The 14,207-nt window shown below is 35.2% G+C and overlaps 1 protein-coding gene across 1 annotated transcript in view; it reads right to left on the bottom strand.

Moving 5' to 3' along the window:
• The window catches only part of LOC124362350 (RNA-binding protein 24-B-like), an 86,288-nt gene extending 76,274 nt beyond the window's left edge, over positions 1–10,014 (bottom strand). The window contains exon 1 of the mRNA XM_046816782.1: positions 9,523–10,014. Within this exon, the coding sequence (XP_046672738.1) occupies positions 9,523–9,783 (261 nt within the window). The 5' untranslated portion in view covers positions 9,784–10,014. The remainder of the gene's footprint in view (positions 1–9,522) is intronic.
• Between the last annotated feature and the right edge of the window lie 4,193 nt (positions 10,015–14,207).

Below are 14,207 nucleotides of genomic sequence, written 5' to 3' on the forward strand. Positions count from 1 at the left end.
ATGTCAGGCGCCGATCAAGGTACATTCCAAGGAATTTAATGGATTCTGCTTCTTCCAGAAGGAAATCATCCACAATCACCGCGGGTCGAAGTTACTAAAAACAGGTTGGCTGTTTTTCTTCACTGAGCAAAAAATAGTAAATAGAAAACACTGGAGTAGGGCTGTTCCCACGACGGTAGCAGATAACCCCTGACCTCCTTATCACCTAAGTGGCTGGCGAGCGCACAGGTGGTCGGGTCAGGTCAGAGGGCGCAGATAAGATACCGGATTGCGCCGTGAACATAGGCGCGGTGATAGAAGGTTGGCGACACTGGCACGGCTATCGCAGCAGGAACGGGAAGTGTCCCGCATACAATACCGGGGAACATCCTCAGCTCTGACCGGTATCTCGCCCAATTAACATAACAGGGTATAAATTAGAAGGTCATCAAACATGGCCACGGGTCGACGACGATGTGGTGATTACAGATAAGAGTTTGTCGTACGTTACTGTAAATCACCGTGTCATCTGGCATTATCGTTGTGATATTGTCAGAAGTGTGATGGCTATCGAGCTAGCGAGATTTACTCACCACAAACTATTATAAAATCCGAGATTTAATAACCGTCTAATACCGAAAAAGGCTGCAATAGACATGTCTATCTAGCATGATGAGTGACAATATTGTTCAATAACAATAGGTCTTTTTGCAGAAACTGATTTTTCATCACTTTGTAATGGCAATGGCTACTTTGATACATAGCTGATATCTGCGACCGTTTCCTTTGCAGCTAAACAGCTGATTTTCCTTCCCTATTCCAAACAAACATTACTTTTGCTATGTAAACATATTTTTCCTGTACAAACAATTTCGTTATTTGTTTCAATAGTTCCATGTCCCAACCGCTGATTTTAACACTAAAATGAATTATAAAACAATGTTAAGTCTCCTAATGGAAGAACTACTAGACTATAAAATGTCAGACAATGTTTTAACAGATTTTAGTACTCGTCTCAAAGTTTAGTTGCGAAACTTGATGGAACTCTTCACGCTCGACTTCACCTTCCGCGTTAATGAAATCTCGCCCAACTATCACTTTCTCGAGACTAGTGATAAAAAATGTACTATTAACTAGAGTGAACATAACACTTGTGTAAAAAACATAACTTCTACAAATCCAAGTGCAGTCCTTCACTAAATTTCTAAGCCAACACCCAACGAAGACCACCCAACCAATGTACGATTAAAAAGTCGATTAATAATAAACCTTTAAAACCATCACAATTATTGATATTAACAATCAATTTTAATACATTTTAGGTGTATTTCTAACCTGCTAATGCATTCGTGGTCCCCACGAATCTCTCTGCCAATGAATCTCAACCAGATCTTTACACAAATCGGCATGGACGTCCTACAAGTACTCGTAAATGGCAAGTCAAATTCGTTCTTGGGGCCAATAGTATCGAAGACCGTGCTTAACTGAATAGCCAAGACAGTTGTCCACAACAACAACAACAAACGCGTTGTAAGTCTTAAACGAAATTAACAGTCATTACTTTTTGTAAGGAAGAGGACAGTAAAGATCATGAATAATTTTGAGCCAGGGGGTGGAGTTGTACGGCCAGAAAATTACAAATCTGACCTAGACCTAGACAAGAGAGTAGGGTTTGTGTAATTTGCTTAGGCGTCAAGTATTGGACAAATCTAAGTGATTAAGTTTCTGTATGCGCCAAAACCGTCGAATATTGCAATGATTTGAAATCTACTCATTTACAATAATATTAGGGTTCCCAGCTAACAAATCACTTAAACAAACTACCTCCTCTGCTATGAAATATGTTGATTTCCTTGTCTTAAAATATTTGTCATTTTCTACTAAATATAGCATGTGATTGTGTTCAATCAGGTTAGTCTAGAGGCGAACTCGACTTATACTCGTAACTGATCCAGACAATTGCGGTCATAATGGATCTTGCAGCAAAACTAAACGTTCTAGCTGGACGGCAAGAGCGACGCGACCGATAAGAGCGACAGATACAAACCCTCAAGATAGAAGCAGGTTTGTTATTAGTAGCGCTACACTCCGCCACAGCTGCGGCAGTCTTCGACAGGTTATAACATGTCGCCTTTGCCGCCGACACCGACCGTTGTCCTTGTAGTCGCGTAGCTCTTGCTGCCCAGCTAAGACGCAACCTAACGCTTAAATTATCATTGGTATATACAAAATATTTCAGTCTGTAATCCCCAGACACACTCCGTCAGACTCCAGACATATACATTTACATTGGCTATGTATAGTTTAGGGTTGTGGCTTTGATCGATTAGATCAAACAATAATAGTTATATATAATCCTTTTTGGAATAATTCTTGCAAATATTGTTTTATCTTGAGCAACTCTGCTCTACGCCAGTGCCTATATAGATCCATTTCCTTAGAGCAACCTTTCCTCCGGCAGATAAGATAATAATTTATTGTAAGAAACGTGTTTAGTTACTTTAATTCGTTCCTTTAGTATAATAATAATTATAATGTGTATAATTTCTGTTCCTATGTATATTGTAAAATCTCAATGGAAATAAACTAATTCAATCATTTGTTCCTTTAGTTTCTGCAGTTTCGTGTACATTCGACCGAAATTATAACATTTCATTCTCGCCTTGTCTTCTCTGCATTCAGATAATACATCCAAGATGTCTACTACACCTTATTAATCATTTTGATGATTACGTTTGCTTAATGATCTCAGTCCATATGGTCCAAGAACAATAAATTCGTTAAACTGCCAATAAAGACAGTAAATATGTGTAGAATGGTTTCCAACATTTTAAAACTCATACTAGCACAGTAGTTCGACTTGCATACATAAATTAGTTCTACAAAACTGTATGCAAAGCATTCAAGATATTGACCAATTAGATGGCTAAGAACAATTCAATAAATCATTTACTCTGAAATCATGCATGGCAATAACTATCGACGTAATTGAAATGGAAATTAAGCAACGTCAATTTTATTTTCACTCGTAAAATAACAGGTAAATAATCAATAAATTTAAAGTTCTCTTAAATGCGTGCCTTGTATTCTTGAACCCACAAAGAAATGTTTATTCCGAAATTAGCAGTGGTTGAACTTTATACTTCATTCAATGTACTAAGAATTCTTATTCAAAGTGGAGATAAAGTCTGCTTTCAAGCTCCAGTCTTCTGGGTTCGGAAGATGAAAACACAGTCAGCGATACAAAAGAAGTAATCAAGCGAAGCCTGCAGAGGACGTTGCGCTTTGATCTTCGTCAAAAATTCAAAATGGGACGGAGAAAAATGATCTTACTGCATCTCTTACTTCAGCAGAATTTCATCTAGGGTAGCATTTTAAATAAACGAAAATTGAATAAACGTTGGGGCCAATTTATACCCTGTATTTATATTATTATAGACTTGATATATTCTGGTTTAAACAACTAATGTGATAAAAATATTAGCAAGCAAAGTCGTAATATTCGTTTAGTGAAGAAAAAAACTGTTTGAAACCGAACAAAAATTAATAAGAATAAAGTAGTCCAACTTCTTTTTATTTAAGTTTGTAAATTTGTATAATACTGTAAATTGAGGCCTATTTTAAACTATACTGAACTGATAAGACCTCTCTTCATAGAACTCAATATTTTTATTTCCCATCAAATTCAAAGTACGCCGCTTACTTAGCCTAGCTTAGGTAATATTATTACCTATATTATTTTCGCATTTATTACAGTAGTATCTATAACACTTTCGTAATCAAATTTTCCTTAGGTTTGAATTCGATTTGGTCCTAGTATATACGAGTAAACTGTGTAATACTGATTTAAGTATTTTTACGCCCTAATTATCCAAACATTTTTATTTTTTTTTAATTCCATTCCAATTTTATAATTATGTTCATAAGTTTCAATTTTCTTCCGAGTCGAAATATTAAGCATTAAATTAAAAAATTTAGTATGAAATGAGACAAAAACATGAACAATCACATACGTGTCTCGCTAAGTGATGTAACATATTTTTAGTACAAAAAATATAATGTGACTGCAATAGTTTAAAATGAAAAAGTGTCTTTCTTTCACTAGTATGTGAACTGGAGAACCGAGAACCACAAGTTCACGACACACACGGTCACGGTTATCCTTTATAACGGTGACAGTGACAGTGATAAAGTTATCAGCGAAATTATCAGCTCAGCTGTTCCTGTGCGACTGTTACTGATTAAAACATCGTTCAGGGAACTGTTCTATTTTCTCTCTTCATTTACAAAACAGTGCTGTAGGTCGCAAATTACGTTTGGTTTGTTAGTGATGAATCAAAATATTTCGTGATTCAGTTACAATACGTGGACTAAAATTTTGTTATTGATTTTGCCATCATGCTATTTACATTGTCAGTTAGGCATTATGCGCTGCTTTTGTGGGAACAAAGTGCTGTGTATTTTATGTTCTTCAGCAGAGAAAACCTAGGCCCATATGAATAGTTTCTTCTACTGTAAACCATATTTTATCACAGTATACTCTCTTTTAAAACTTTTAATATACGTAGGTAACTATTTTCTGTGCATTAAGTCTTTCTTGGTCTGATCTATGTGAAAAAGTGCTCTCTTCCTTCACTGCAAAAGGGGTTTTTATGTCACGAGTTTGCGAGATGACCATTCTCTCATTATTATAATAGTAGTATATAACCAAAATATAATTCCAGTCTGCAGACTGTCTATGCAATGATAGTTTCATATTTTTGCAAAGAGGATTTTTAATGTAATACTCACAGAGAAAGTTTTGTATTGCTTTGCTGATTTCCACAAACTTTACAACTTTGATTAATGTTAGATGTTAAAATATTAAGGTACGGTAACTTAATATTTTAAGGTAACAAAATTGTTTAAGAATACAAACCTTATCAGGTTAGGCTATATTTATATATTCAGTAAAAAAATGAAAATAAAATAAAAACCAAAAAGCAAATGTATATCGGTTGCTTAAACTATCTTCCCTCTACTTTAATACTTTTTTATAATTGAAAAAAAAAAAAAATAAAGCATAGCGCATTTCACAGAGAGATGAAATTGACTTGTATACTGTACCTTTTTATACAACATTTCATCAAGATTTTCTAAAATTTTGAAGCACTTATAGTCTGTGTTGAGCTATATTGTAAATGAATGTCATCTACTTTGGCCATCTAGCTCTATTTAACAGGGTGTAATATTTATAGACTTTTCTACCTGTGAAGAGCTGTGACATATTCTGAAAGGAAAACGTTTTCAAGGGTGGTAGGTACTGTTCTATACACTTTTATTACTTTTCTTCGCAGGTAGAAGTCTTTAAATATTTGGGACCTTAAACCATTAAACCTACATGACCAAGGGACGGACAGAGACATTCTCTTCCAAACCAGCCCCAAACAATGTTGTCAGTGTTCAAAGAATTTGGAGAAATTGGGGTTGTAAGTAGCGTTCATAGTAAGTCAAGTTGTGGTCAGTCTAATATGTTGTGCTTTCGATTAGGGATGAAAATTAATTAAGATCAGACTGTAGAGGCGGCCATTTTGATTTCAGTCTTATAAGCAAGATGTTAAACCACATGTACCATTTTTTCTGTCATAAAACTATGGGAGGTGTCCCATTTTAAAGATTTAACTATAACTAATACGAATCCAAACCTTTTTTAGTTTTTTGGAAATCTTTTTATTGGTTAATTAGGAAGACTCTCCAACTTTTATGTACTTCATTATTTAAATATTTAAAAGGAATAATTAAAGCTAGTGCAGTCTACAGTATGTAAGAGAAACTACTGTAAATTAAATATGCTAATTTGTGGACTTTATACTGTATCTATCTGTCATAATTCTTGCTAAATTAAGCAAATAAAACCCGAACATGTGAATATTCAGCCTAAAACAATCTTATTGCCCTCAAAATTAATAACCATTTCAAGCCACAAACAACCTATTTCCACTACCACCGCTCTTTAATCAAAATTTAAAATAATTGGTGAAAGTAAAAGAAATACAACAATAATAATATCGTGTATAACAAATCTTGTTTCAATCAATGTGTATTTGTAATAAACCTGGTCTTAATAGGTTACATCTAATGATTTGTTATTCGAAGGCGACAAAATATGAGATATTAAAAAGACTTACCACTTCATTAATAATTTTTTATTACAATTATTTAACTTTTTCGACGTGTTCTTTTTAGTACACACATTATGGGAAAAATAGTATTCTATTACGCTTGGGAAACTTTATCTAAGTTATCCTGTACATGAATTTTTAAATTAACGAATTGTTCAATTTTCAATAAACTTTTTGAAATTGGCCAAAATCTACAGCTGCTAAACACATAAGGCAAATTTAACTATTTTCAAGTTGCAATAACGTGTGCTACAAATGAATAAAGTAATAAATAACAATAGACACTTTAACATATAAAATAGTTACGAGAAGTAACTTAAATTACATAAAAAGTGAATAGTTAAAACTCATAACATATTTATCAACAGTATTTCCATTGATCTCCGTTGCCAAGAGATATATACTGTTGCCGTTTCCTGACAAAATGTAACTCACCAATATTTCGCGACAAGCAGTGACACAAGTCTGTTGCCGATGAGTCAGCGAGGGGTGAGTCACGAGTCACGGGAGGATCTTTATAGTCCGGTGCATTTAGATAATGTGTCCAGCTAACAGCCTACTCTTCCATCGCTACTGAAGTTTGATTTGATGCGAGCGCAGACTGCACTGTCTAGGAGTGCTCGACACTGTGCTGGTTGTATTTAACATTTAATGTAACTCTATATATTTGGGTTCATTTGAAAAGTCATAGTTGGTCGTGCATTTACGGTGCTTAATCTAAGGAATGCTTAATCTTACATTAAAGTATGTTGATCTACACACTTTTATGCTTACAGGCATTTTCAAAGCTCATTTTGGTAGCCAACATTTTGGTAAAAATGTGTAAAAATAAGGATATGTGCATTTTTTACATTTTATATATATATATGTATATGTACTATATATATATATATAGTACATATATAAGGAATAACGTAATTTTAATCAAATATTACTTAAGGAAATTTCTTTTGCTAAGGTCGTTTTGCAGTTCAGTTGATTAAGGGACCGATAAAATAAATGCGTTTTAATTTCAAGTCCTATAATGTTTTTAGATGTTCATACGAGGGATATTTCTTGGAAATTTATAAAACAATCGAACTGGGTACCAATTGCACACTTGGAAGTTTTAAACCGTAAAATAAAAATAACCAATTATCACAATGAAAATTAACTACTCCTGAATAATCAAAACTAAACATTGTAGTCATACACTGAAAACAATCTCGAATTTAGCGAAATAAATTGACTTTTGGAAACTAGAAAAACTGTAAATAATTTTGCACAAACAATAAATTATAAGTACCCTTTTCTTTGTTTGCATTTCTATTTCATTAATTAGGCTATAAAAATGTATTTTGAAAGAAGTTTAAAAATGCTCTCAATTCAAAACTGAACTACAAGTCGCGTGGCTTGAACTGAACTACTCAAACGAGAGATGTAGTTCGCGTTCCGCTCAAAAACAGGCTTCGCAGAACGAACAGAACTACTTAGTTATCCAAACATCAACCCCAGCAGACATACGGACATCGAGTCGATCCGAGCGGAGTAAACAAATGGACTATAAAAATCTCACGGGATACAAAGAGACAAGGCCACAGTTTTTGCAACCGGAAATCCGGAGCCGCAGACATTCAGATAGTGGGAAACAAGAGTGCAAGTCAACAGCTGATCCGTCCACCGGTGGGTTTATTTTTATTTCCAAATACAGACGCCCGCCACACCGTGTCGCTGTCGATCGCACACGACAATGACAGTGAGTATAATGCAGAACGGACAGCTGACGTGCAGAAAGGAAGTAACAGACCGACCAGACGGTACAGTGGGGCACGGTAGGAGGGGAAAGGGTCACGGTTCGCCGACCACAGCAGGGGGTAGGCTCGCCTATCGCTCGCTGTCTAGCTCACACACGCTCCCGGTTTGGTGACAAATTTCTAACTGCTGCTACACTTGCGTTCTTTAGTCTCAGAGACCTGTACATAATGTCTGAGGGAAATTTTATTTGCAATCAACAAGCAAATCTTGGTTGAATGCCAAGTGAAAGCACATACAACATCACCGTTTAAATTTGTTTGCCGAGTGGACGAGCAAAATGTAAATGCAAAGCAGCAGGATAATCTGCTCCAAAAATGCACCTAGTATGTGTATTGACTGACAAAAATTGTTAAAATAAAAAAACCGTTTCCAATTAGAATAAATGCAGATAAAACAAATTTAATTTTAGGGAATGTTTTATTTTACATGTAATTATTTAATTAATAATTGACAATGTCGTTTAACAGTCTAACAAATCCAGTACTCTCTATAGTTTATGTGTTATCAGTTATAAAACTGGAAGATTAGGGTATCCCAAAAGACTAGTACCCAAAACACCAAAAGTTTTAATAATTTTAGCTTAATAATTTCAATTAATTTAAAAGTAGCCAAAACAGTTATAAAAATGAACCAAATGATCTAACGGTGTGTAACCTACCTTAATCTATTTCAGAGGAGAAATGCCCAAACACATCCAATTCAGACGTCACATCCTGCAGTCAAGGTGACAATTTACATACACTCATTTACTGAAGCCTAGGCTACTGTGTGGACACAGCTATTGTTCCACTTTGTTTTGGCCGCAAGATATTACAAATTACCTTTCTGTATGCAAATTAATACTTGAACTTATTGCCTAGGAATGCTACAACATTATAAAATACTGATCAACAATATTCCTTTACCTTGATCCCTAGGGCTTACTTAAACGGGTAATTTATTTATTTAATTTATTTTTTTAATGTATAAAAATTATAAATGCAGACCCTGTTACACAACTGTACAAAGTTCTGGCCTAACTTTAACTGTGTAAAAATAACACTTTCAGACCTGTTGAGCATTACAACTTTAGTGTGATAGCCACTTGTTTAAATTTACTAAATTGGTTAGTATTTTATTGCATTGGGCCAAATGTTCATGCTGTTATCTGCAGATTTGGGAATTTTTATTCCAACATAAATACTTAAGGTCCTATTTGAACAACCCTATAAAATCGTTTATTTTTAAAAATATAAGAGTAAACAAATTCTTTTCACCCTTACAATAAAAAAGATTAATATAAAAAATTTGGCGAATTTTAGACATTCCCACCCAGAATAGGTTAGTTACAAAAATGATTTACAGAAAGATAATTACAAATGTCCAAAACATATCAAAAAATTGTATACACTACATTTAACACAAAATACAAAGAATGTTAATGTTATAGTAAAGATCAATAAAAAAGTCTTGTTTTATAAGAACTTAAAAAATGGTCAATGTCTTTCCATTTAAAAATAAATGGAGTCTATGTAGTCATTTCTGGTTCTTGCCAAAGTCGTAATCACACATAATAATTATGAAGTAAATACTGATAAAAAATACTTACGAAGCCATAACCCCTGCTTTTGCCAGTCTGCCGATCTGTGATGACGACGGCCTCCTCAATATCACCAAACACGGAAAAATGTTCTCGCAGCGACTTATCTGTCGTGTGATAAGGCAGCCCGCCAACGAAAAGTTTTGTCCACGTAGTGTCCTTCTGTTGGGCCGTCCCCGTGGGGGTGGTCAAGCTAGCCAAGCTGCCTACAAGTCCTTCTGCGGTTCCCAACATGCTGTCCGTGGACCCTAGAGCACCAGGCATAAGCATTTTGGAGGTTAGGAGCACTGGAGACGAATACGTGTGTCGACAACGAGAGCCAACTACATAGCTACACGTAACCACTCAGGAATAAACTATTGGTTGACGCGCAATAAACAAAAACAATGAAAGCGTACCGTGACGATGCGATAGAAGCCGGCACAAGCACTACTGTACAGATCGATCGCGGCGTGCGTCGCTCCCTGAGCGCTGGCTGTGACTGTCTATATTTAGGCTAAGCCCGGAGTCCCCCTACCATGTAACGGTGCGTTGCAGCTGCCCGTGGTGGGCTTCTCCCCCTCCTCGCACTCCCCCTCCCACCCTTGCTACCCTCTCCGCTTGGCCAACGACAGCTTTTTTACAGCCTTTGATCAGTGGGGTTGCGAGATAATAAAATACCTCCCGCGAATTCGGCGATTTATTGCTTATCGCTCTGTTATCTCTGTTGGCAAACTCTTTTACTAATTGGGTGGATTACGAGAGATTTGATTTTAACGTTTGTGGTATTTTTCAATTACAACGTTTTGAGCTGTGCTGCAACAGTTGGATACCTGTAGGCTACTCAGATAAGTAGCTTACCAATAGGAAACAAATACAGGCGAGGGGCGTGTATCCCGAAAATTTTATATTGAATTAAATTAAACATTCATTAATTTCACTGTGTGGAGTTTTACTTTCATAAGGATTATAAAGATTTACTTTTTCACAACTCGAAATAAAATCGTGACCAGACCCTTGGTACCAATGTACAAAGTCGCTGGTAAAATAATGAGATCGCTAGATGATGTCAAGTGATATATGTTATTGGTTCTGATTGTGACATTTTCGCTTTAATTGCGCAACCACAACTAAATAATTAATTATTAATGTTCATTATGACATGTCACAATACATGGGTTTGATACGGCAATGAATATTTGTGTTTGGATAGCCTACTCATGTGTTATGATTATCGACGTCCATCTATAGTATCATCCAGGGGCGTATATGAGAGGGGGCTCAAGCTCTCCCCTCCCGAAATTTTGTAAGATAAACATTAAAATTGCACCTACTAGTTTGTTTTAAGCTTGCACACATTTATGAGGTTTTAGAGCTCAACTCAATTTTCCTAGGGAAGATTCCCGAGCCCCTATTTTCGTAGGGTATTTTTTTAACTCCTAAACCACGCTGTTTCCCAGCCCTACCTCACCACGAAATAACTGCCTATATAAGCAACTTAATTAGTATCTATTATGCTGGTATAAACTTAGCTTAAATGTTCGTATAAACAAACTTTCTTGGTATCTGCGACAAACCCAAGTCGTTAATCAATAAGTTCTTCAATTCTAGCGTAATCAGACATTTTCGCCATACACTACAGTCTCATTTAATTGCACTGAGTCAGTTCTGGTACACTTAACTATACTCGTATAAAAATCGTTCTCTGTTATATTTCGTGAACAAACGCAAAGAGTGTGCCTGCAGATTCATGATACTACATTTGTAATACATAACACTTTATTTTACGCTGTACTCGCAGTTACCCGCGGCTTCGCATGCAATTTCACACACAGTCAAAAAAAACACACACAAACAGTGTCAGTCATTATTTGAAAAAAACAGGGACACCATGAGAATATTATTTTTAAATGACAGTCCTGAGATAAGTTATAGTCACTAAAAGATATTAAAGTCTCATCCATTTTAGATTTTAGTTCAAAGATGAGGTCTCTGAAGTTGGAGAGTAACACTGTTTTTTAAAAGTAACTTACCTCTGAAATGTCTCTCCAGAATGAGATGTATGAGATAGCTCCAACGATTTTAGTAACAGTTGAAATATATTAGGCAAGACTAAAGTCGAAGTCCTTAACTTACATACTTACCATGTAATAAATTATGGCATTTTACATTAGTTGATTAAAATCCCAATGAAAACAAAAAAAGCTTCTGCACGTAACATGACTTGGACACATGAATAACAACAAACATTTAATATCACCTGTTTATATGTATATTATACTTTTCTTGACTATAACAAGTGATTACAACACATTTACTATCTGCTGTATATGTCAAAATGGGAGTTTTCAAGACCAGTGGGGCGTAACCGGAGGGATTTTCGTGATAGGAATAGGTCTATATGTTAAACAGGGATTCTAAAAATATATGTGTAAAATTTTAGTACATTCGGTTAATTAGTTTTTATATGACAGAGTAAAATACACACAAACACACAGGAAGATGCAATTAGATTTGTATAAAATAGTATAGATTTAATCATAACGGTCTTATATATTATTGTATACAAAAATAAGAACAAGTTTAATTTTCTTGAAATCGATTCGGTCAGTTAGGTTTCGTAAGGTAAGTACGCTTACCTAAGTACAGTCCTCGTGCGACCCAGTATAAGTACTACGCTTGTGTAGCATGAGTATGTTAAAAATAATATCAGGAAGAAAGGGTTTTCAAAATTATTATTTCTAGAGTTGGGCTTACATCTAAGAACACAATTAGTGATAACAAAGCAGGGTTTCTTTGTAGAATATTAGTATGAACTCCTGTAGCTCTATGTTATTTAGGAATAACCTTTCATTCATTCATTACGTACACAAAGTTTGTAATATCCTGCTAGATTTTACGTCATCCCCATAAATCGATAGGAAGTTGGCGCGATGTGTCATTGTATTTTTATGCTGCAAGGCTGTACGTAAAGAGGTGGTGGGGTAGTAAATCCCAAATGACGATATTGGGGTGCGTCACTTTATCGTGGACGTTACAATGTATCAGCCATTACAGTTGTTTTGAGACATTTCGCAAGTGAATCAATCCTAGGAATTTATAACACTAAAAATATATGATTGGAAGTGTTGTAGTGAGCCCCAATACGTTATACAATCCCTCATGATCGAATGAAATTTGTGAAGTTTTATTATTCTTATGTAAAAATTAGTTATGTTATTTATTGATTATTATTACGGTTAAGTATTTGTTGTTTTGGTGAATTATTGTTGGTGACGATGAATTGTTTAAATCGTTGTTTATTTGTTTATTATTATTAACGATCTCAAAGTCATGTCGTCGTTCATGTATAGGATAGCTTTTGAAAGAAAGATCCTAGAGACTGGAGTTAATGGATGTCTCTTGCAAAAAGGAAAACTCTATTGGTTTTGTGATCAAAAGATCGAAGGGACGCCCTCCATACCATACCCATAACAATATTAAATTGAATAAATTTACGGCGTGTTTGTTTATTATGTAATTCTTGGACCCGGTCAAAACGTTTCGTGAACTACGCAGAGCAACAGTGAAAAAAAACTTTTAAGCCAGGTAAAAATATACCTAAAATATCCTTTCATAGGAATAAGTCCTAGGAGGTTTCATTAATTATGTATTCTATCTATTTGTAGTAATATTTTAGGTCGTTGTATCTTCCAATTCCATAAATATACCATATTATATTCTCAGAGTAGAGGAATAGATTTTCATACATTGTTAACTGACAAAGAAAACAAAGCTCGCCATGTCCAATCCTCATTTGTTATTGTTATACAGTTTTATGTCAAAGAATGGTGTGTGTTTCTTCATAACGTAACACAAAACTTCTAAAAGGCAAACATTTCAGCCGCTCTTTTACCTCTTAGTACCTTTAGTACTGATTAAAAATAGTAGAAAAAATGTAAAATCATCATTTTACATTCAATCAACGCCACAATACAAAGCGCTTAAACAGTTTCGTAACTCGTCCAACGATTCTTAAGCATTTAAGTGGCCATCCAATTAATCTCTTACTTGTAACATATGGTGGGAAGGTTTGATTCAATTCCAATGATGAGTTTAGCTCCATTTCGCCTACCACTTAGTGCAGCATCTGACATCTGACACTGTCACAGACTTGACTCCTGGAATCTGGAGCTGTGTTCGTCTGAGTAGATCCAAAGAAGTCGTCGAAGGAGGGATTCAAAACGATCTCGACATCAGAGACACCTAAATCACAAAACTGTTCCAGCAGGCACCCTGTGTTATCTAGATGAAGAAGTCGATATATTATCAGGTTCAAAATTGTAACAATTAAATTACACAGTTTCATATTTCAGAAATTGCACCAAGTGGAAGGTTAGTTGAATTCAACACAAATATGAATATGGCAGACTAGAGAGGTTTATACCTAAAGATTTTGTTCGGAAAAGTTTTTGCTGTTGAATTACTTAACAAGAAAGACTTTCTGTTTTTCTGTCATCCTTACGTCATTAGTATGTAACTTTTTGTGACTGAGTCTTATCAGTGTGTCCAGGTAACCTTTGAAAACTGAAGGAATGGTATTAGGCATTAAAACTGAAGGAATGGAATTACACATTAAAACTGGATCTCAGGAATCTATCAACGTAGCCATACCTAATCATCGTGGTTTCGACCGTACAAAAGTTTTCGTAATTGCTCATGGGATCAGCGCATAT

The sequence above is a fragment of the Homalodisca vitripennis genome, chromosome 5 (assembly GCF_021130785.1).
Source record: "Homalodisca vitripennis isolate AUS2020 chromosome 5, UT_GWSS_2.1, whole genome shotgun sequence".
Classification (NCBI taxonomy): Eukaryota; Metazoa; Arthropoda; class Insecta; order Hemiptera; family Cicadellidae; genus Homalodisca; species Homalodisca vitripennis.